We start from the raw sequence: 24806 nt of genomic DNA, 5'->3' as shown, positions 1-24806 counted from the left end.
AAGGGGGAAGGGGCGGTGTTTCCAGGCCGAGGGGGTGGTGAGCACGTTCACAGGTTAGACGGAAGTTACACTGTCAAGGTGAGGATGCAGAAGAGGAGATGGTTGAGGAGAGGGACCAGACCAGGGTGGGATGAAGGCAGGACCACCCGGAGGCCCTTGGCAGCTAAGAGAAGCCTTGAAGGTCCCATCTAGGAGCTTCTCCAAGCCTGGGAAGTCCAGGTCCTGGCAGGGAGCTGAAGGCACATTCACAGGGGTGTGGAGTGATGGAGGGGAGTTTCCTGAAGGGACTCCACAGGGAGTGGGCAGGGCTCAGAGAAACCACAAAGGATAGTGCAGGGCCCAGAGCTAGTATGAGTGAGGACTGTTCCCACCCCCAGAGCTGAGGGGTGAGGGGCAGGGGCATTTCCTGGGACCCGGAGACCCCGAGGGCTGGGTAGAGTCCTCTGAGGGAAGCTGTGTGGCCCCAGAGAAAGGAAGCCAGGGGAGTAAGTACCCCAAGCTCTCTCCTCCCTGCTCTGACCTCTAACCCCCCATTGGCCAAACCCAACCAGAAACCAGAGGCAAGGAGCCCATCAGCCCATGGATGTAGCTGCACAGGTGGGCCTACTGGGCAGAGGGCGCTGTGGAAAGGGATGGAGGAGGGTCTGGAGAAGCAGACGGAGGATGCAGGCAGGTGCAGGAGATGAAGACCTAGGAAGCTGTTGTCAAAGTAGAATTAAAAGCCTAAGACCAGGAACCTGCTGGCTGGGGGGCCCAGAGGGCACTGGGACAGCCTCAGGACAGAAGTGTGAGGGTGGCAGGAGGGTTTGGGGGCCAGGATGGACTTGAAGGAGCTGGTGAGCTCGAGCAGGGCCCAGGCTGGGTGAGCGTAGGGCATTACGCATAGGGAGGGGACGGGGAGCAAAGGCTACGTGACTCAAGGAGAGGACGAGACAGAGGATAAGGAAGGCTGGGAGCGGGAAGTTATGGTCTGAGATGGGGCTTTCCAGTTCCAGGTGATGCAAGGTTGAAACCTAGCTCAAAGGACGGTTCCAGGTACACGTCGAACCTCAGCGACAACGTCAGTGAACCTCAGGGCAACATCATAACTAAGTCAGCTTCCCGAGGAGGCTTCCTCAAAGCACAGGAGTCATCAGAGCAGATGGTCATTGTTAAGAGATGTTTAAACGTCTCAATATTTTATGGACTCACTATATAATTTTTAAACATTTAAAATGCAGGAGCCTTTAAGAAATGCACTTGTTTTCTCTATTAGGTCCTGCCTGTCTCCTCTCTCATTATTAAATCACTCTCTACTCTGAAGATCACAGGGTACAAATCAAAGGTACAGGTTTTGGAATTAGACTTGGGTTCAAACCCTGACATTGCCCTGTGCCAGCATCCTGATGTTGAGTGAGTCCCTTCATCTTAGCCATTTTTTGAATCGTGGTAAAATACATATAAAGTTTACCGTCTTAACCACTTTTAAGTGTACAGATCAGTAGTTGTAAGTTATTCACATTGTTGTGCAACCAGCCTCAGAATTTTCCATCTTGCAAAACTGAAACTGTACCCATTAAACAACAACTCCCCGTTTCCCCCTTCCCCAGCCCCTGGCAACCCCCATTCTATTTTGTTTCTATGAGCTTGACTACTCTATGTACCTCACACAAGTGGAATCATACAAAATTTGCCTTTTTGTGACACTTATTTCACATCATGTCCTCACGGTTCATCCATGTTGTAGCATGTGTCAGAATTTCCTTCCTCCTACACTGAATAATATTCCACTGTATGGATGGACCACATTTTGCTTATCCAATCATCGGTCAGTGGGCACTTGGGTGGCTTCCACCTTTTGGCAATTGTGAATAATGCTACTATAAACATGAGTGTACAAATATCTCTTTAAGTTCCTGCTTTCAATTCTTTGGGGTCTATACCCGGAAGTGGACTTGCTGGATCATATGATAATTTTATTCTAAATTGTTTGAGAAGCCGCTCTACTGTTTTTCCTATCAGCTGCACCATTTTACGTTCTCAACAGTGCATTAGTGTTCCCCTACTCTACATCCTTGCTAACACTTGTTATTTTCTGTTGCTGTTTGTTTGTTTTTGATAGTAGCCATCCTAATGGGTATGAGGTGGTATCTCACTGTGGTTTTGATTTGAATTTCCCTAATGACTAGTAATGTTGAGCATCTTTTTATATGCTTGTTGGACATTTGTATATCTTCTTTGGAGAAATGTCTATTCCAGTTCTTTGCCCATATTTGATCAGGTTATTTGGGGGGTTTTTTGTTGTTGTTGTTGCTGAGTTATAGTTCTCTATATATTCTTCATATTAACCCTTTTTCAGATTTGTGATTTGCAACTATTTTCTCCCATTCTCTAGATGGCCTTTCACCCTGTTTATTGTGTCCTTTGATTCACAGAAGTTTTAATTTTTGATATAGTTGAATTTATCTATTTTTACTTTTGCTGCCTATGCTTTTGGTATCATATCCAAAAATGCATTGCCAAATCCAATGTCATAAAGCTTTCCTCCTGTGCTTTCCTCTAAAAGTTTTATAGTTTTAGACTCTGTTTAAGTCTTTGATCCACTTTGAGTTAATTTTTATACATGGTGTAAGGTAAGAGTTCAACTTAATTCTTTTGCAGTCTTTCCCAGCATCATTTGTTGAAAATGCTGCTCTTTCCCCATTGAATAATCTTGGCACCCTTGTCAAAAATCATTGGACCATATATGCAAACTTTTATTTCTGTGCTCTCTATTCTATTCTATTGGCCTATGTGCCTGACCTTATGTCAGTATCACACTGTTTTGATTACTGTACCTTTGTATGCAGTAAGTTTTGAAATCAGGAAGTGTGAGACCTCCAACTTTGCTTTTCTTTCTCAAGAGTATTTTGGCTATTTGGGGTCCACTGAGATTCCATATGAATTTTAGGATGGATTTTTCTATTTCTGCAAAAATTGCTGTTGGGATTTTGAATCTGTAGATCCTGCTGTGTAGTAATGACATCTTAACAATATTAAGTCTTCCAACCCACGAATACAGGGTGTCTTTCCATTTATTTGTGTCTTTAATTTCTTTCAGAAGCACTTTGTAGTTTTCAGTGTACACATCTCTTACCACCTTGGTTAAATTTATCCCAAAGTATGTTATTCTTTTTGATGCTATTGTAAATGAAATTATTTTCTTAACTTCCTTTTCAGATTGTTCATTGTGAGCATATAGAAACACAACTGATGTTTGTGTGTTGATTTTGTGTCCTACGATTTTGCTAGTGAATGGTATTTTTTAGTTCTAAGAGGGTTGTGGTTTTTCATGGACTCTTTAGGATTTTGTACATGTAAGATCATGTTGCCTGTGACCAGAGATAATTTGACTTCTTCCTTTCGAATTTGGATGTCTTTATTTCTTTTTCTTGCCTAATTGCTCTGGCTAGGACTTCCAGTACTTTGTTGAATAGAAGTGGCAAAAGCAGGTATCCTTATCTTATTCTTGAAAGTAGAGGAAAAGCTTTCAGTCTTTCACCTTTGAGTATGATGCTACCTGTGGGCCTTTCATATTTGACCTTTATTATGTTGAGGTAATTTCCCTCTATTCCCTGTTTGTTGAGTGCTTTTATCATGAAAGAGTGTTGCATTTTGTCAAATGCTTTTTGTACGTCCATCGAGATGATCATTTTTTTCCTTCTTTCTGTTAATGTGATGTATTACATGGATTAATTTTCATATGTTGAACCATCAGGTCTGCATTCCAAGAACAAATCCCACTTGGTCATAGTGTATGATCCTTTTAACGTGCTGTTGCATTCGGTTTCCTCCTGTTTGGTTGAGGACTGTGGCGTCAGTGTTCACAAGAGATACTGGTCTGTGGTTGTCCTGTCGTGTCCTTGTCTGGGTTTGGGATCAAGGTGATGCTGTCCTCTCCCTTCAGCCTTTGAGTCTCAGCTTCTTCCTCTCTAAGGTGGAGATAACACTAGAGTCCCTGTTTAGGGCCGTCATGCAGATTAAATGATAAAAATGCACACAAAATGCTTCAGCAGGGCCCAGTTCACAGGAAGCCCTCAAAATATGTGAGAGGAGGATAAGGATAATAATAAAAATAATAATGAATAAATAACAGTTCATCTCATAGTGGGACAGCTCAGTAGGCTGGGGCTTATAGACTCAGTCTGTATTAGCAGCAGGGCGTCTGTCCAGGAGCAGCACTTAGCAATTTTCCAAGTAAAGGGAGCGAGTGATATTATAGGGCCGAACTAGGAAGCTGTCTCCTGGCCTAACATGTGGTAGAGGCTCACCCAACTTTGTGGAGTCATTGAAAACTTCCTGCTTGCTTTGATGTCTTAATAATGGCCTGACAGTTTTTGAGGAACTGAACGCAGTGAAGCCTGGCAAGAGACAAGCAAAATGTCACAGACAGAATTTCTCTCATTCCTGGGTTATCAAAGGTTCAAAGGACACAAAGATCAATGGCAATGGTGATGAAGATGATGTGGGGGACATTTTCCAAAGAACTAATGTGTTTTCATTTTTTTTAATACTTTATTTTTTTGAACAGTTTTAGGTTTACTGGAATTTGAGCAGAGAATACAGAGAGTTCCCATATAGCCACCCCTCCAGTACACACAGTTTCCCCTATTATTAACCTCATGCATTAGTGCGGTACATTCGTTACAACTGATGAACCAATATTGATATGCTATTATTAACTAAGTCCATAGTTTACATGAGGGTTCACTCTTTGCGTTGTATGTTCTTTCGTTTTGACAAATGTGTAGTGACAAGTATCCACCATTACAGTATCATAAAAAATATTTTCACTGCCCTGAAATCCCCTGTGCCCCTCATCTTCATCCTGAGCTCCAGAGCCCCTGTGCCCCTGGCAAGCACTGATCTTTTACTCTCCTTATAGTTTTACTTTTTCCAGAATTTCATACAGTTGGAATCATACGGTATGTAACCTTTTCAGACTAGGTTCTTTCACTAAGCAATATGCATTTAAGATTCCTCCATGTCTTTTTTGTTATTTGATAACTCATTTATTTTTATCACTAGTATTTCATTGTATGGATGTACCACAATTTGTCTATCCATTTACCTTTTAAAGGACATCTTGGTTGCTTCCAGTTTTGGGCAGTTATGAATAAAGATGCTGTAAGCATGTATCCAAAATAAATGAGTCTTCATGGATATAGAGAACAGACTGTGGTTGCCAAGGGGGAGGGGGTTGAGGGAGAGATGGAGTGGGGGGTTGAGGTTAGCAGATGTGAGCTGTTACATCCAGGATGCAGAAACAACAAGGTCCTACTGTAGAGCACAGGGAACTATATTCAATATCCTGTGATAAAGCATAATGGAAAAGAATATTTTAAAAAGAATGTATATATATGTATAACTGAATCACTTTGCTGTACAGCAGAAATTAATACAACATTGTAAATCGACTACATTTCAATAAAATAAATTAATAAACAATATAAATAAGTCTTAAAAGTCAACAATAAGAAACCAAACAACCCAACTTAAAAATGGGCAAAAGAGCTCAACAGACACCTCACCAAAGAAAATCTACAGATGTCAAATAAGCATATGAAAAGATGTTAAACATCATACATCATTAAGGAATTTCAAATACACATGAAATATCTCTTCTTTTATTTAGACTACTTTGATTTCTTTCATCAACATTTTGTAGTTTTCTTCATATACCTCTTCATATAGCTAAGTATTTTGTTAGATTTCTTCCTAGGTACTTCATTTTTTTTTTTTTGGTGCTAATGTAAATGGTGTTGTGTTTTTAATTTCATATTCCACTAGTTCATTGTTGGTATATAGGAAAGCAATTGACTTTAGTATATTAATCATGTATCCTGCAACCTGCTTATAATTGCTCATTAGTTCCAGGAGGGCTTTTTGTCGGTTCTTTGGGATTTTCTGCACAGACAATCATGCCATCTGCAAAATGGGCAAAAGATCTGAACAAACACCTCACCAAAGAAGATTTCTTTTTCCTTCCCAATCTATCTTTTATTCTCTTTTCTTGCCTTGTTGCATTAGCTAGGACATACAGTACAATGTTGAAAATGAGTGGTGAAAGGGGACATCTTCACCTTATTCCTGATCTTAATTGGAAAGCTTCTAGTTTCTCACCATTAAATATGACGTTAGCTTTAGGGTTTTTATAGATGTACTTTATCAGGTTGAGGAAGTTCCCCTCCATCCCTAATTTGCCAAGAGTTGTTGTGGTGCTTTGGTGGTTTGTTAGTTTATCATGGATGGTGTTTAATTTTGTCAAATGCTCTTTTTGCATCTACTGTTATGATAATGCGATTTCTCTTCTCTGCGCTGTTGATGTGATGGATTACATTAATTGATTTCCAAATGTTGAACCAGCCTTGCATACCTGGAATAAATCCCACTTGTCTGTGGTGTAGAACTCTTTTTATACATCACTGGATTCAATTTGCTAATATTTTGTTGAGGATTTTGCATCTATGTTCATGGGAGGTATTGGTCTGCAATTTTCCTGTTTTGTAATATCTTTATCTGGTTTTGCTATTAGAATAAGTTTGGCCTCACAGAATGAGCTGGGAAGTGTTCTCTCTTCTTCTATTTTCTGGAAGAGATTATTGAGAACTGGTATCATTCTTTCCTTAATGTTTGATAGAATTTACCAGTGAACCCATCCAGGCCTGGTGCTTTCCATTTTGGAAGGTTATTCATTATTGATTCATATTCTTTACTAGATATGAGTCTTTTCAGAGTATTTATTTCTCCTTGTGTGAGTTTCAGTAGATTGTGTCTTTCAAGGAAATGGTCCACTTCATTAAGTTATAAAATCTGTGGGCATAGAATTATTCATAATATTCCTTTATTATCCCTTCAGTGTCCATGAGATCAGTAGTGATGCCATCGCTTTCATTTCTGATTTGAGTAATTTGTATCTTCTCTGTTTTTTTCTTGGTTATCCTGCTAGAGGTTTGTCAATTTTATTGATCTTTACAAAAAAAAGGCCAAACAGCTCTTTGTTTTGCTGACTTTTCTCTATTGTTTTCCTGCTTTTTATTTCATTCATTGCTTCTTTTCTTCTGCTTGTGGTAAGCTTATATTGCTCTTCTTTCTCTAGTTTCATAAGGTGGAAGCTTAGATCTTTTCAAATGTATGCCTTCAATGCCATAAACTTCCCTCCAAGCACTGCTTTCACTGCATCTTGCAAATTTTCATAGGTTGTATTTTCATTTTCATTTAGCTCAAGATATATTTTTATTTCCCATGAGACTTCCTCCTTGACCCATCTGTTATTTAGAGGTGTGTTGTTTAATCTCCAAATATTTGGGGATTTTCCAGCTGTCTTTCTGGTATTGGTTTCTAGCCTAATTCCATTGTGTTCTGAAAACGTACTTTGCATAATTTCTATCCTTTTACATTTGTTGAGGTATATTTCGTGGCCTGAAATGTGGTCTTCTTGGTGAGTGTTCCATGGGAGCTTGAGAAGGATGTGTGTTTTGTTGCTGTGGGATGAAGCTGTGTGGTTGCCAGTTAGATCCAGATGATGGTAGTGCTGTTCAGTTCAACTTCATTCTTCCTAATTTTCTGCCTGGTGGGTCTGCCCGTCACTGACAGAGGGCTGTTGAGGTCTCCAGCTACCATGATGGATTCATCTGCTTCTCCTTGCAGTTCTATCAGTTTTTGCCTTCCATACTTTGATGCTCTATTGTTGGGTACATACAATGAAGGACTGTTATGTCTGCTTGGAGAATCAACCCCTTTATCACTATGTATCGCCTCTCTTTATCCCTGATAACTTTCCTTCCTCTGAAGTTGGCTCTGCCTGAAATTAATAGAGCTACTCCTGCTTTCTTCTTGTGTTCCAGTATTTTAAGTGCCAAAGTGTGTCGTAGGAATTTGAAAAGTGGGTAAAGGCACAGTCATTTGAATCAGGCAAACCTGGGAACAAGCCAAGCGAGTCAAAGTGGCTGACTGTGGGCATACTTAATCGTTCTATGCCTCAGTTTCCTCATCTAAAAAATGAGTAACTATCGGACCTACTGTACAGCACAGGGAACTATATTCAATATCTTGCAGTAACCTGTGATAGAAAAGAATCTGAAAAAGAATAGATATTATATATATGTATAACTGAATTACTTTGCTGTACACCTGAAACTAACACAACATTGTAAATCAACTAGACTTCAATAAAAAAATTAAATTTTTTGAAATGAGGAAGTATCCCTTTGAATTATTGTGAAGATGAAACGGGATAATGCCGTAAAGCACTTAGCAAATTTCCTGGCATTTGTGTAATTACACATAATGTGTCATTAATATATTCTACTAATATATGCACTTATATTATTATCTATTCATATACTATAAGCTATTATTAATATAAGCTATTGGTTATAATTATATTGTGGGACGTTAGTATAGATTTCTAATTCCAAGTACTCTCTATGAAAGTTGGATGAGGCACTCTGAGAAGAGTGACTTAGAAAATAATTGCAAAGTCTCAGGCTGGAGTGGATGGCTCATAGGCAGTGTCCTGAGAAGACAGAAGACTTCACACGTGCCCTGCAGCCCATAGTCCAGGGCGCCAGGGCCAGGGGGGATGTGATATTTCCTCCTTGGTGCCCAGTTTTGCTCATTCTTCTTATTAAAGTGGTTACACAGGAGGTTTCTGACCCCACTGACAATTCACTGTCTGGGGTCTCTCTCTTTTTGGGGAAATGTGGTCACACCAGGGCCCCTATTGAAAAATAGATCATCTTTGGTTAGATAAATTCTGAGTAGCTTTTAAGAAGCAACAGTAATAATTAATCACATGGGATAAACCTTCATTATACACCAAGGCTTTTAAAAGGTAGTTATAAAACTATGTTTTGTGGTGTGAGCTCAATTGTGTTTAAACTTTTTAAAAAGATTGTAAGCATAGAGAAAAGACTGGAAGGATGTGAACCACCGTGTTCTCGGTGCCTGCCTCTGGGGGACGGGAGTCTAAGTGATTTTAATGTCTTCTTTGTGTTTTTCTCTAGTTCTCATTTTCTGCATTATTAGAAAAAACATGTTATTTTAAAAATGAATAGAACAAACAAATGAAAACAAGAATTATTACAAAACCTCCCCTGAACTTTAACACTTGCAGTAAATGGACAGTTGTCACTTGCCAACTGACCTTTCTGGTTTGTGTTGGACCATTTCTGCTGTCTTGCCACTCGGGACAACCAAAAGGATACTTGCATTGGGATCAGAGAACTATCAAGTGGCCAATTCCTGGCCAATTCCCCCCGAGTTCCCTCTTGCCTCTGTGTTGCCTGACGCCCTACCCTAAAACTGGGCATCTATTCTGGGTCTGCTGTCAGGGTCTGGTGACCCTCCACTCACTAGCTGTGTGGCCTTAGGCAAGTCACTTAACCTCTCTGACCCTCAGCATCCTCCTCTTAAAATGAGGATTGCAGTGACTGTCCAGCCAGATGAAGTGGTTAGCACATTGGGGCCCCCAGTGTCAGTGGCACTAGTTATTCCTTGTTATTCCTGTTATTGCTGGCTCTGACTGTCCCCCTTCTGCATTTCAGTCTGCAGACGTCGACAACCATCACGCATTCATTGAATATAATGAGGCCGAAAGCAGCTTTGTTCTCCATGACTTCAATTCCTGCAACGGCACGTTCGTCAATGAGTGCCACATTCAGAACGTGGCTGTGAAGCTCCTACCCGGAGACATCCTGAGGTTTGGGTCCAGAGGGCTGACCTATGAACTGGTCATCGAAAACCCAGCCTCGGTGAGTCCAGGCCCCTGCGGGAGGTGGGGGGGAGGGCGGGGTGCAGAGGTGCCGTGTTGTGTCACCTTCCGTGCAGCCTAGGGCTCGGGTACGGCCACAGGTGGAGTTCCTCTGGAGCGTGTCACTCTTGCTTTCGAGATTCTGCGAAGTTCAGCCCCATCGCGTGGGTGCCCGGGGAGAGCGAGTCCTCGCGCCCTCTTCTGGGCATTTCGTGGAATTACATGCAAGAGTTGTCTAGGGACCAGCCCGGAGCGAGAGCATTTTCCTGAAAAGTGAAGCTTGGCGAGGGGAGGTGGAAAGCAGGTGTGTGCTTTTGAAGATGCAGAGATGGATGCTTCCTTTTTAGGCAGATCAGTGCTCTGCAACTTCCTAGCTTTGCGACCTCTGCCAGGCTTCTCTGCGTGCCTGGGTCTGGGTCTTCTCAGCGGTGCAGGGCGTTGAGAGAGTATCTATGTATAAAAAGTCAAAGTGGCCGGAGTAGACGCTCAAGGCCTGCCAGCTGTTATCACACCGGATCAGAAATGTTCCCGGGATCAGGACCTAAAGTATGGCCCCAGGTTAAGTGGAACGTAACCCAAAATTCGCCCAGCAAAGCTCAGTGACAAGAAGTATCTGGTTCAGTAGGGAGGCAGGATGGGGGCTGGTTAGCAACACAGTCCTGGGTCAGAACCCCAGCTCTGCCACTGGCCTACTCGGTGCGGTCTTGCACAAGCCATTGGACCCCTCGGAACCTCGGTTTCCTCATCTACAAAATGGGGCCAACGACAGCAATGACCTTGCAGGCTTATCTCGAGGGCTAAATGAGATGGTTATCATTGTAAAACTCCCAGAATAACGCCCATTCGTGGTGAGCACACAATTAATACCTGTCGTGTGTGTCCCACAGAGATAGTGTGTTAACCTCACTCGCCAGCACCAAGAACACTGCATGGACTGAGACCTCCGAGGCTTAAAGTCCTTTCTGGGACGAGGCTGGGTATAAATAAATAAAGTTTAGAGAATCTAGGCAGAATCCTGGGTGTGGGTACCCTAGGCAGCCCTAAATACTCACTCAGAGAAGATGAGCACCGTCCCTCAGGCTGCAGGGCTCGTGACACCGCATCCACCACATTTGACTTTGAAAACCTGGGGCAGTTTACTCCTGCTGCTTCTCAGCCCCCTTTTCCTCCTTGGACCAACATTAAAGTGTGCTCACTTGTGGGATGCACTGGGATCCACTGGCCGCCCTGAGGAGGGGCTCCTGACCCAGAAGGTGTTGACCTGATCAGGGGTTCTCAACATGGGTTCTAAGGATCCCCCTCGTCAGAAGCACGTGGGGAGCAGACCCACAGTGCAGATCTGGGCTTCACCCCAGGCCTGAGGACTCATACTTAGGATTCCCAGATGAAATACAGGACACCCAGTTAAATCTGAATTTCAGATAAGCAACAAATAATTGTTATGTACAGGTGTGGCCCAACTATTGCAAGGAACCACATATGCTAAAAAAATTATTTGGTGTTTATCTGAAATTCAGATTTAACGGACACCCTATAGCTTATTATATATTGATTTATTCACTTCTTTATTTATGCGAAATCTGGCAACCATACACATCCTCCCTGGGAGTAGGGCCTGGGAATATGCATTCTCACAAGCTCCCTGATGATTCTGATGCACCGCCAATAGGAGGGAAACCGAAATTTAGAATCATTTGTATGGAACACTTACAGAATTTTTTAGGGATCAAAGAAAAGGGGATTTCACACTCCCAAGCCTGAAAATCCAAGTTCATGAAGTTTGATTCAATGTGCCCCAACATGTCTGATTCCAAGAATTTTTCAGGAATGTTCAGTCAAATTACAGGTTCCCAGGCCCCCTCCCTGGGAAATTCTGACTCTGTGGCTTGCCTGTGGGGAGAAGAATAGGGGAGCAGCAAATAATATCTGCATTTTTTTCTTTTTTTTTCCTACAAAGATATTTATTGAAATATTATTGATAGGGGCATAAAATTTGATACCTAAATTTCCATCCAAAGGAGGCATTGTTTAATTAATTATATAGTTTAATATATTATAAGGAGTTTAATATATTATAAGGAGTTTGTTTATATATGGAATACTCTTCTGCCTTTTTAAAATACAGCTTTCTTGAGATATAATTGACATGCCATAAACGGCACATGTTTAAAGTCTGTAAGTGGATGGGCTTTGACATATGTGTACACCTGTGAAACCATAGCCACAATCAAGACAGTGAACAGCTCCTTCATCCTCCAAAGTTTCCTCCGGATCACAGCATGTGTTTGTTTGCTTGCTTGCTCTTAACAGCTTCACTGAAGTACAATTTACATAACAGAAACTTCACCCATTTGAAGTGTCCAATTCAATCAATTTGAATATATTGATGGAGTTGTGCAGCCATCACCACAACCTGCTTTCAGAACACTTTCATCCATTTCTATCACCCCAAACCTCGGAGAAACCTTGGAGGTATTTCATTTTGGGGTTTGTTTTTAACTTTTAATTTTCAAAATTATGGTAAAATACACATAAAATTTACCATCTTAACCATGTTTCAGTGAACAGTTCACAGTGGCATTAAATCTATTCACACTGTTGTGCAGCCATCACCCCCATCCATCTTCAGAACTTTGTTCATCTTCCCAAACTGAAACTCTAAGCCCATCAAATCAAACCCCCTGCTTTCTTCCTCCCCTCCCACCATGCTGTGTCTGTGAATTGGACTATTCTAGGTTCCTCATATAAATGGAATCTTACATTGTTTGTCCTTTTGCGATCATCTTATTTCACTTAGTATGATATCCTCATGGTTCATTCCAGTTGAATATTTCATTGTATTGATTCACCACATTTTGTTTATCTGCTCATCCATCCATGGCCACTTGGGTTGCTTCCACCTTTTGGCCATTTTGAGTAAGTTTGTTATGAACACGGGTGTACAACTATGGAGTGGGGACTTTATTTTACAAGGTGCTTCTTATATAATTGTGGGAAACAGTGATGACGACCTCTAAACTTGAGTAGATAAGACGGAAGAAGATGTTTTGTAAGAAGAGAAACCAGGAGAGCAGCAGGAGGAATCACTGACGTGAACAGCACTGTGCTAAGCAATTCACCTGTTCTCCCTTATTTCACGCTCACAGCAACCTATGAGATGGGTTCTCCCGTGATCCCCATTTTACAGACAAGGAATCCGAAACTCAGAGAGGTTAAGTAATTTCCCCAGGGCCACACAGCTTGTCAGTGCAAATTAAACACTATCCCCACTTGTGGAAAAAGGAGGGGAGAAAACCATTTAGTCTGATGCTAGCTGGAGCAGTAGCCTTGACTGGTTTTCACACCGAGGAAAGCATACTCTCACAGTCACTCGAATATACACGGATTTTTTCAATTCTTATTCCTACACGCACTTGCACCTTGCTTCATTCCTCGGTTGACTGCAGGCAGCTGCACAAGTGTTGCCCTGGCCTGTGCCCAGGGCACTTTGCAGGACTCTCCCCAACCCCATCTTCTCAAAAGCGCTCTCTGCCGGGGCGTCCCCAGCTTGAGAAGCTTCCATCCATGACGCTCATATTCATGGAGGGGTCCTTTGCAGCGTCCGTGTGAGGGCGGCCTGTGGACTGACTGACACCTTCCTACAAATTCCACTTCCTGATGACTCCAACCTGCTGGCTGTTTAAAAGAAGAGAAAGGAAGAGGGGAAAAGGGAGAGGTATTGAAGAGCATCTCTCATCAAATATTTTGAAGCCCAGTTTTTCTAAAAAATTCGTGGCCCTCTTGCTTCCGGCCTATTCTTGTTTCCAATTGATTTTGGGGTCCCTGGTGAGGGCGCTGTGTTTCCTCCTTGGATGGAGTTTCCACGGAGGACTGCCCTGATATCATACAGATTCAGTATGATGAGAACTGTTCTTCTCCCGACAAAGAGTTCCCAAATGAAAGCATTTATTTCAGGTTTTGTGGTGACCCTAACCAATAGAGGAGGGTGTGACGGCATTTTATTGGGGGAGGCGGGGGAGGTGCGGGCGGTTAGGAATCCAGATGTGTTTGCAGATGTCTCAGTGGTTAGAGCACGTGTCCTGAGGTCAGGCTGACTCCAGCGCCGTCCCAGCCCTGCTCTTGACCGGCTTTTATACTGGACGTGCCCAAATCATCTACCTCTCAGGGCCTCGGTCCCCACTCCTGTAACAATAGTTCCTACCACCTTGAGTGACTGTGGAATTAAGTGGGCAAAGTGCGTAAATTGCTTAGTCCAGCGTCTGGCACCTAATAAGCACGTGATAACCCTCAGCTTTAGAGTCAAGCAAACCAGCATGGAGCAGCCAAGATGCCTCCTTTGTAAGTGTCCTTATGGACAGGGAAACCTCCAAAGACCTGCCCCCGCTAGCAGATAAATACATTTGCAGATAAATTACCCATAGAATAACATACAAGATGGAAAAATATAAAGAAAAACTCTTGTTTGACAAAGTGCATTGGCAGCCAGGTTGTGCCCAGGACCATCCTTTTTTTTTTTTTTGTGGTCGCGGGCCTCTCACTGTTGTGGCCTCTCCCGTTGCAGAGCACAGGCTCCGGACGTGCAGGCTCAGCGGCCATGGCTCACAGGCCCAGCCGCTCCGCGGCATGTGGGATCTTCCCGGACCGGGGCCCAAACCCGTGTCCCCTGCATCGGCAGGTGGACTCTCAACCACTGCGCCACCAGGGAAGCCCCCAGGACCATACTGTGTAAATTATAGCTCTCTCATCAAAGTATAACCTAGGGCTGCCATATTGCACAGCTCCAGGGTCACCATTCACAACGTAGTCCATGTGGATGGCGCCCACTGAAGTTGTGCAGGACATAACCCGCAGGGCCATCTGCAATGCCCTGAAGCAACCGTTGATTAATCCCATAGAGTCTTGGCACCAGGCGTGGGAAATTGAAGTCCCAGAGTCAGGTGTGCCGCCGTGTTGTGGGTTTTGTTGGTTGTTGCCTTTACTCGTGCTTTCTGAGCTCTGGGAAAGGAGGTGTGGAAACAAGCTGTGCTAGTCACAGTGGCGCCGTTCTTACAAGGCAGCTGAGTAAGGAAACCCACGTCACCCGTATGTATCAATCATGTCTTTCTCTGTTCTGAAATACGGCAAAACGGATGGAAATGGCCAGAATGAAAAAGGAAGCCAGGCGCCACAAATGACGTGCCGAGTTGTTCCATGAGGGGGTTGACAGCTCCTTGTCGGCAGCGCCCATCCCCATGACTGCCTGTGTCTGGCCTTCCCTGTAGCCTGCTCTGCCCTGTTCCCAGTCCAGCCAGACTCTCCCACGTGGCTCCTGGATACTGTCTTCTGTCCCTGCAATGTCATGACGTCCTGTCTTGCGAGAAGAGCGCCCTCTGTCGGCCAATATTCCTTGCTGCTTTAATGGGGAAGCTCTGCAGAACACAATTGAGAAAGCAAGGGCTTTGGAGTTGGATGGACCCAAGTTGAAATGCCAGCTGCAACTGGCTTTACCTTTCTGAGCTTTAATTTCCAATTTCTGCCAAGGAGCTACTCATTAATCCCAGGTCCCCTTTCCCCCTTCAGTTGTTTTTATAGAGGTCCCTGGGACCACCCCTATCATGGCATAAACTGAGGCTCAGAGAGTTTCAGTGACTTCCCCAAGGTTAGGCATCAAGCATATAGATCCAGAGGCAGGATTAAAAGCCGGCTCTCCTGAGTCCCTTGGAGCCTTTTCCTAATAGCACGAAGCATCGTGGGGCCGTGAGAGCCGAGGCAGGTCCTTCACTGCCCAGCGGTTAAGGAAGGTCTTGCAATTCCCAGCCCAACCTGCAGTTTCACACGCTGACAGGGGATGATTCATTATGTGGGTAAAAACGAAAGCCACTGATAATAGAAGAAAATGCATTTTCAGTTATCTGGCTTCCTTGCTTGTTTGGCTCCACTAACTTTTTTTTTGGCTACACCAATGCAGGATCTTAGTTCCTCAACCGGGGATCAAACCTGCACCCCCTGCATTGGAAGCGTGGAGTCTTAACCACTGGACGGCCAGGGAAGTCCCTGGCTCCACTAACTTTTTTTCTTTAATTATTTTATTTATTTATTTTTGGCTGCGTTGGGTCTTCGTTGATGCGCACGGGCTTTCTCTAGTTGCGGCGAGCGGTGGCTACCCTTCTTTGCAGTGCGCGAGTTTCTCTTTGCGGTGGCTTCTCTTGTTGCGGAGCATGGGCTCTAGGTGCGTGGGCTTCAGTAGTTGTGGCACGCGGGCTCAGTAGTTGTGGCACACGGGCTCAGTAGTTGTGGCTCGCGGGCTCTAGAGCACAGGCTCAGCAGTTGTGGCCCATGGGCTTAGTTGCTCCGCGGCATGTGGGATCTTCCTGGACCAGGGCTCGAATCCCTGTCCCCTGCATTGGCAGGCGGATTCTTAACCACTGCGCCCCCAGGGAAGTCCACCCACTAACTCTTTACCAGGGATATTGCTGCCGTTCCTGGACAAATTCAGTTGCGCCCTTTCTTCTCCTTTTTTGACGATGGTGATCACACCTGGTGGCTAATGTTTTATGCTCATTTATTATGGACCAGGACGTGTTCCCAGCATTTCACGTGCACTATCTCACCCACTTCTCACAGACTAAGAAATGGCTGTTGGTATCCCTGTGTCTTACAGACAAGGCACAGAAATGACACACTCGTCAGGGTCCCAGAGACGGAGCAGAGCCGGGAGCTGGACCAGAGTCTGTGTGACGCCGGATCCCAAGGTCTTAACCCGAGGTCGGCACGTTATGGCCCAGGGCCAAGTGCGGGCCATCGCCTGTTTCTGTAAAGTTTCCTGGGAACACAGCCATCCCATTCATTTCAGTATTGCCTGTGTTGTCGGCTACAATGGCAGAGTAAGCTGGGCAGATCCTATGGCCCACAGGGCTGGAAATGCTTACTGTCTGGCTCTACAGAAAACATTGACCAGCCTCTGCCTGTAACACTATGCAGTCCTGCCTCTTTCATTTGACTTGGTTTCTAAAAGAAGAACTTAAAATAGAGGGGGGAGCTGGGGAGAAAGAACTCACTCAGATTGAGCCTTACTGTGTGCCAGGAAATGTGCTGGTTAATTGCTTAAGTTTACTGAGGAATAAGAAAAAACAGACAAGCTGGAAAACTAAATTTTGAACAGGCTTTTCAATACCTCTTTAAAAAAGAGCTGGAAATATGTGGTTCTAAATATACATACACATATATATGCATTTGCAAATATAGTAATAATATAATTACATTGACATGGATCTGATAAATGTACTAGACATTAACATATTATATATACAACAGATGCATATTATAAATTTTACCTGTTTCTTCAACTGGAAAGTTTTCTTTTAAAACTGTGGGGCTTCCCTGGTGGCGCAGTGGTTGAGAGTCCGCCTGCCGATGCAGGGGACACGGGTTCGTGCCCTGGTCTGGGAAGATCCCACATGCCGCGGAGCGGCTGGGCCCGTGAGCCATGGCCGTTGAGCCTGCGCGTCCAGAGCCTGTGCTCCGCAACGGGAGAGGCCACGACAGTGAGAGGCCCACATACCGAAAAAAAAAAAAAAATTAAAAATAAAACTGTGGACTGTTGGGAATTCCCTGGTGGTCCAGTGGTTAGGACTCAGTGCTCTCAGTGCTCTCACTGCTGAGGGCCTGGGTTCAATTCCCGGTCAGGTAACTAAGATCCCACAAGTGCACGGCGAGGCCAAAAAACGAAATAAATGAAACTATGGAATGTCTTCCCTGAGTCACTTTTGAAGCAGAAATTTGGGGTTTGTAGTCTGAAGCCTGCTGTAGCTAGAGGACTATTTATCTATCTAAGTTTCTCTAAGCAGCGTTTTACTACTTGTCTTATGATTGGTTCCTTGGTCTTAAATCATTCTTCTCTGGAGATGCTACTTTACTTTTATAAGTTGAAAGGTAAATTTGGTGCATGATGACAGTCTGGTGGGTTTTATTTGAGCATGTCATAACCTTTAAAACAACTTTCACTCTGAGTACATAGTGATGCTTATGCTAAAGTCTCAGTAAGCATACTGTCCAGGAAATTTGATTGTTTGCAAGTGTCAGAAAACCAACTAAAACTAGCCTAGGCCAAAAAAAAAAAGCTCATGGAACTGAAAAGGCCAAAAGCTGCAGCTTAGGCCCAGCTGGATCCAGGCGCCCAAATCATGGTCAGGAATCTGACTCTTTCTTCCCTGTTAGCTTCCCAATCTCAGACAGACTCTTGCCTCACCTGTAGGAAAGTGGCCACCAGCAGCCCCAGCACCCTACAAAGTAGCAGTTCCAGGGATAGAGCCAGCATCTTCATTGACAGTGGCTTGGATCACGTGGCTTCCCCTGAACCAATCACTGAGGCCAGGGGCCAGGAATGCTCTGATTGGCCAGGCCTGGGTTATGGTCTCACCCCTGGGGTGGAAGGGTCAGAGTTCTATGGACTCAGGATTGTCAGGGAAAGGGTGTCTTCCCTGCAAAAAAATTAAGGTGCCCATCCAGAAGATGGAAGAAATGGATGCGGGGGAGGCACAAACAAAGGAGATGTCCATGACATTAGGAAGCATTCCTATTGCCTAAGTGGAGCCTTCCTAACGGGATTTGCCACTAGGGATCTGGGGGGAGGAAAATGATGAATAATCCAGTTTTCCATTGGAAAAGTCCCAGGCCAGTCTCCAAGGAAGCAGAGTTGCTCATTTCTCTCCTGTGGTGAACTGATGTGATGAGAAGCTCAGAGTCTGGGCCTTAGTTGTCCATCCCCAAGAAGGGTGGTGTTTCCACGTTCCTGGGACCTCTGAATAGGGCTCGTTCTTGAGGAGGATGTGGCTTTACTGTACCGGGGGTTGAGAAGCCGGCAACTGAGTGAATGACCAGAGAGTATGGTGCCCTTCAGAACAAAGCCTCTTTCTGGTCAAGCTTTGTCATCTCCTACCTGACCTTGTAGGATTTCCTCTACCCTGTGCTCTTACAGGCCCCGTGGGGACTTAACTTATGTGATGAGAACTCCTGAGGCTGGGTGTTTTATATCAAAGGCGATTTCCCGAGACCAGTGAAGTGGAGGGCACGGGGCAGCAGACAGCCTCAGGCTCGGCCTCTGCAGCAGAAACTCACACAAAAGGACCCCTGAGGCTGTGTTGTCACCAGATGTCTACAGGCGATGCAGATGACATCGGGGGAGGTGGAGACGGGAGCGCGGGCTGAACCCTTAGCATCCTGCTGAGACAGAACCCAGACTCGGTCAGGAACCGGGCCGCGTCCTGCTTCCTCTGGCAGACCACACCCTTTGTTACCAAATCAGAACCACGTTGCTCCTTCTCTGAACTTAGTTGATGATCATTCATTCATTCATTCATTCCGTCTCTCTATCTGGCAAGACCGAATTGAAGCAGGCCAAGTCTAGGGGTAGCAAAAGCTATTTGCAAAAATCCGGCTGTTTTCTCATTAGATTCTATTTCCCATTTTATGGACTGACCAGGAAGCTGATTAGAACTTGAAAGGAAAGGAAAAACCGTAAGATTGAAGATTTACAAGAAAATGGGAAAATTAGATGGGCCAGATCTCCTTGAACACAGCTGGGAAAACCCCAAACGAATGGCTTTTCTGAACAGCTCAAAGGGACTTAATTCTTTTAAGTTCCAAAACCTAAAAATGATGTATAACTTGGCGGTTCTGTGTTCTAAATGTATAACCCTGATTTCTCACACTGAAGCCCCGTACATGATTTACCCTTTTCTTGGGGACATAGAATTATTACCCGTCTCTGAGTTACGGTGACACCCCGGTAGCTGTTGAGATAAAGGCCATTTGTCCTGGCAGCAAGTAGCACCCTCTCCTGGCTTCTGAGATCTACTGGCCATGTTTTCTAGTCTCCATTCTGTCTTTCCAGGTCCATGGCTCCTCCATGCTGCGGTCAGTGTCCCTGCTCGCCACCATCACCCCTACCCCCGAGGCCCTTCCAGACCATGGGAATTAAGCTCCACATCTATGTATGTTAAATTCTTCTGTAAGGAAGCCGGTCTCTTCTCCCTCCTTTATGTATTTACTCACTAATGTATCTATGTCAGTATGGATCCATGTATACTGATTTTACACTTTGAATTATAATCCAATACTCATTAAATATTTCTTCGCTCAAATTCTTCCAGCCTTGGCCACTGGGAGCTCTTTCAGATTGCTTGCTGTGTCCTTGAGCATCTCCCCACCTTTTCGTTTGGGGCACTTGCTTACTCTCTGCTGTTACAAGATGCACCAGGCTTAGCATGTGTTTTCCCCATCCCAACCCCAGAATCAAAGTGCTTTTTATTTACACTCCATTTGCCAACTGTTCAGCTCAGTCAGCGAACACCTACCATGAGTAGCAGGCACTCTGCTGGGTGCCAGCACAGCCAGCAATTGGCTGGTAAATATTTAATGACCAGCTCTCTGGGAAAAGTAAAGTACATGGATGCATAGCATAAGGTTTACTGATATAAAGAATGTGTAGCACAGTCTATCCATGTAACAAAATATACAGTACTCTTTCTTGTAAATTCTATATAGCCAGCTGAGTCTCACAGAATGCTTTCATTGACTTTAGGTGAACTCTTGTATCCATAGCCAATTTCTCATTGCAGTTGACGAATGAGAGAGTTTCCAACCTGAGCACTGGTGGGTATTTTTGGATATTTTGGATTTATGAATAATACAAGTGAAAAAAGAAAGACGTTAGAACTTCACATGTTCATCAGTGACATGAGTGACTTTGTTGCTGCATCAGATAATAATTTTTAAATACTGGAAGAACGTTTCCCCAATTTTTTGCTCTATTCATAACATAACGGCTAAGACACAACATGCTTTTGTATAATCTGCATTGTTAACATTTTCTCCATTACCGTCTTAAGTCTAGGCAATCAACAAAACAAACAAACAAACAAAATCAAGCTCTACATGAACCACCATTATTAAACCTATTTATAAAACTTTTTAAAAACCAAGCCCTCATTTATAACATTTCCTGATTTCTATGGTGTAGTTCGCACTCCACGGTCAATTTCAAGCTCCCAATGACACATCCCTGAATACAGAGAAGGAAAGAGAGGTGTGGTAACACATTACTATGTAACATTTCCAACAGAAACATATAGTAGAGTGAAATAACCTCAAGAGCATAGGTAATAATAAAATAGAGTAAAATAGGAAGGGGTGACTTTTAAGTTTGTATACCAATTGTTTCTAATATAATTTAATTGTAAATTTATGTAAGTTAATTCTTATTAATGGCTGTGTTTCTCAACCAGTTGGCAAAATTCCTGGACATTTAACAATCAGTTCTCGTGGGCGGGTACCAGCTGGCCCCAGCACTCCTCTGGTACAGCAGTGAACATACCACAGGTCTTCCCGGATGGAGGCTGGGGTCCTCTGAGCTGCTTCCAGGGCGTGGCATGTACCAGAAAGAATAACACTTCCATAAGACAGTTGTCAGTGTTCCTAGAAAATCCCATTTCTAAGTAGCCCATGCGATGTCTTGTGTTTTTTCACACCATCTAATGTTCATTTCCTTTTTTTAACTTGGAAAATATCCTATCATTCACTAACCAATCGTCTAAGATCCATTTGTGAGTATGGAAAGCAGGTAATAAATCATGACTTCGAGTAACCTAGAAGTCCTAAGAGCACAGGTATTGGAGTCAAATTGTGTCACCACTTCCTGGCCGTGAGAGGTTGGGCGAGTCATTTAACCTCCCTGAGCTCAGTTTCTTAATCCACACAATGAGGGGTAAAATGCCTCCTGCAAGATTATTCTGGAGATCAGATGAGACCACATGCATTAAGTGCCCAGCACAGTCTGTGGCACATCTGTGGCTTCTCTACACAGTGGCTCATAGTCGTTGTATTGTCCACAATTACTTACAAATGGCAGAGCACATAACAAGCTCTCCAAGGGCAAGGTCTAAGTTTCCACCTTCTCTGCAGGCTCCAGGGCTTCCTGGCAGAATTCATGTGTACTGTAGGCACTCGATGTGCAAACTACTTCGAATTTTTTTTAGGGTGTCCCATTCAGCTTACACTCTTTTCAGGGTTAGAAGCAGATATTGGGGAAATAACACAAAGAACAAATAGATAATTTGAAAAAAAATGGATAGTGATTTCTTGAGTAAATCATTGACCTGTGTTTATTAAAGCTAATATAAATTCAGCCGTGGATGTGGTCATGGTTAATCCAGGTGGTTGACAACCTGCTTTTTTTTTTTTTTTTTCTGTACACGGGCCTCTCACTGTTGTGGCCTCTCCCGTTGTGGAGCACAGGCTCCAGACGCGCAGGTTCAGCGGCCATGTCTCACGGGCCTAGCCGCTCTGTGGCATGTGGGATCTTCCCGGACCGGGGCACGAACCCGTGTTCCCTACATCGGCAGGCGGACTCTCAACCACTGCACCACCAGGGAAGCCCCAACCTGCTATTTTAAAGGTAGTATGGAAAAGAAATCAGGAGTATCACATATGCTACCTCAAAAACAAAACAAAAAAACCCAACCATGGCAACATACCATATGGTCAGAGAACAGACACAAAGAAAGAGAAAAGGCATTAGCGTGTATTTTTAAACTAAAGTTTCTAAAAACAGACTTGAAGACTTCCCTGGTGACACAGTGGATAAGAATCCACCTGCCAGTGCAGGGGACACAGGTTCGAGCCCTGGTCTGGGAAGATCCCATATGTCGTGGAGGAACTAAGCCCATGCGCCACAACTACTGAGCCTGGGCTCTAGAGCCCACGTGCCACAACTGCTGAGCCCATGTGCCCCAGCTACTGCAGCCCATGCGCCTAGAGCCCACACTCCGAAACAAGAGAAGCCACCACAAGGAGAAGCCTGCGCACCACAACAAGAGTAGCCCCACGCTCGCTGCAACTAAAGAAAGCCTGCACGTAGCAACGAAAACCCAACACAGACAAAAATAAATAGAATTAAATCTAAAATAAATAAATAATAAAAACAAACTTGTTGATAACTGACCTTGACCCCATGCTTCCTGTACAGCCCAGAGCTAGCTTTTAATGTGAGTCTTCTTCTTATGTTTGCTTTTCTCCCTGCCTGTATCGTTGTAGTTGCCAGCAGCAATTTCTGAGAAAACCTTGACCTTGCCTTTGATAAAACAAGCCGGGAAACTAGAGAAAACCAACTTTAACCATCCAACTAAAGCTACCCACAACCAACATGCTTCAGAGAAAAAAAAAAAAAAAACCTTTATTTTAAAATTTTTAAACCCGAAGAGCTTGGAGTCTCTGCTGCGTTTATACATCTTTGGCTCCTTCCCACTAGGGGCCCTATCGTTCGGGCTCTATGTGCTGCAAGCAACAGAAACCAGCTCTAGCCAGCCTCAGGGATGGAGCACTTCAGGGTAGCACCCCAGCCAGTGCTCAAAACCAGCTTCCTTATTTTCCCCACCATGTTCACAGCAGCATAGTTATAATAGCCATGAGGTAGAAACCACCCAAGTGCCCATGACGCTTAATGGATTAAAAAAATACACTCTAAACTGTATGGTGGAATATTATTTAGCCTTAAAAATGAAGGAAGGGCTTCCCTGGTGGCGCAGTGGTTGAGAGTCCGCCTGCCGATGCAGGGGACACGGGTTCATGCCCCAGTCCGGGAGGATCCCGCATGCCGCGGAGCAGCCGGGCCCGTGAGCCATGGCCGCTGAGCCTGCGCGTCCGGAGCCTGTGCTCCACAACGAGAGAGGCCACAGCAGTGAGAGGCCCGCCTACCACACACACACAAAAATAATAAAATAAAAGAAGGAAATTCTGACATGTTACAACATGGATGAACCTTGAGGGCATTATGCTAAGTGAAATACGCCAGTCACAAAAAGACAGGTACCATGTGATTTCACTTATTTGAGGTACTTGGTACTTAGAGTAGTCCAATTCATAGAGACACAATGTTGGTCACCACGGGCTGGGTGGCGGAGGGAATGGGGAGTTGTTGTCTAATGGTTAATAGAGTTTACGTCTTGCAAGACGAAAAAGTTCTGGAGATCCATCTCACAGAAATGTGACTATACTTAACACCACTGAACTGTATACTTTAGAATGGCTAAGATGATAAATTTTATGTTGCAGGTTATTTACCACAATTTGAAAAATAAATAAAACGCTTCCCTCTCTCCATGTCTGGGCTCCACTCCCTCATGCTGGCTGCATTCTGAAGTCCCACCAGGTCACTCCAGATCCTGGTGTCCAGCCAAGTCTTCTTGGGTCTCCTTGGCTCTGATTGCATCACTTGCCCCACCACTGAACCAATCAGTATGTCCAGGGAGTGTGATTGGTTGATTGCTTAGCCCCACCCACAGCAATGGGCCGACAGATTGGGAGGGAGATTCCTGGAATTTCCAGAAGAGCCAGGTGGGTTGCGGCCTGTCCACTACGGCAGTGAACCACTTGAGGCATGAGATGTGAGCACTCCCTTTAGCACCCTGGCAGTTAGTGGGCAGTGAGGCACATCTACCTGAGCATCCCAGCACAAAAGGGAATTCCTCCACACTACCCGTGGTCTCTCGATTTGTTTTCTATCAGGCGGGGGTAAAACATATTCAAATTTCCCCCTTCCCACCTTCAGCCCTTTCATTCGATAAATCTTTATTAAATCGATGAGGAAAGGTTGTAGGAATGATTGAGGCAAGACAGCCCCAGAGGAGAGGACGGGAGGGATAGGATGGATGGAGAAGTGAGTGCAAGGCAGGAGCAGGACACCTCAGCTTCTGAAAGGAGAGAAAGGAAGAAAGCTTAGGTGGAGACCGAGGTGGCCACAGTGGAGAGAAATTCGGATCTTCACATAAGGTAACAGAGTTCTGGAACACTACCAAGTCCGTTCCTGAAACAGGTTTCAACGGGGCCAGTGTCATCATAAATGCTGGGCCAGGTGTCGCCAGGCAATTGGAGTTTGATTTTCCCAAACAGTGTTCTCCCTGACTCCAAAAAAGTCTTCAGGGGAATTCACCAGATTCTTGACTTGGCTGGGAAAGACTGTAGCTAAAAGACTGGTTTGGGAACCTGAGTGAGTGGAGAA

The 24806-nt window shown here is 44.3% G+C and overlaps 1 protein-coding gene across 1 annotated transcript in view; it reads left to right on the top strand.

The window, feature by feature from the left end:
- The window catches only part of LOC308611612 (forkhead-associated domain-containing protein 1-like), an 88158-nt gene that overhangs the window by 10364 nt on the left and 52988 nt on the right, over nucleotides 1-24806 (top strand). The window contains exon 2 of the mRNA XM_081260330.1: nucleotides 9567-9773. Within this exon, the coding sequence (XP_081116456.1) occupies nucleotides 9567-9773 (207 nt within the window). The remainder of the gene's footprint in view (nucleotides 1-9566; nucleotides 9774-24806) is intronic.

This window comes from Mesoplodon bidens (assembly GCF_964165515.1).
Source record: "Mesoplodon bidens genome assembly, contig: HAP1_SCAFFOLD_567, whole genome shotgun sequence".
Taxonomy (NCBI): Eukaryota; Metazoa; Chordata; class Mammalia; order Artiodactyla; family Ziphiidae; genus Mesoplodon; species Mesoplodon bidens.
Note: the sequence above shows the minus strand (reverse complement) of the source record. Positions and strands in the feature narration are given on the sequence as shown.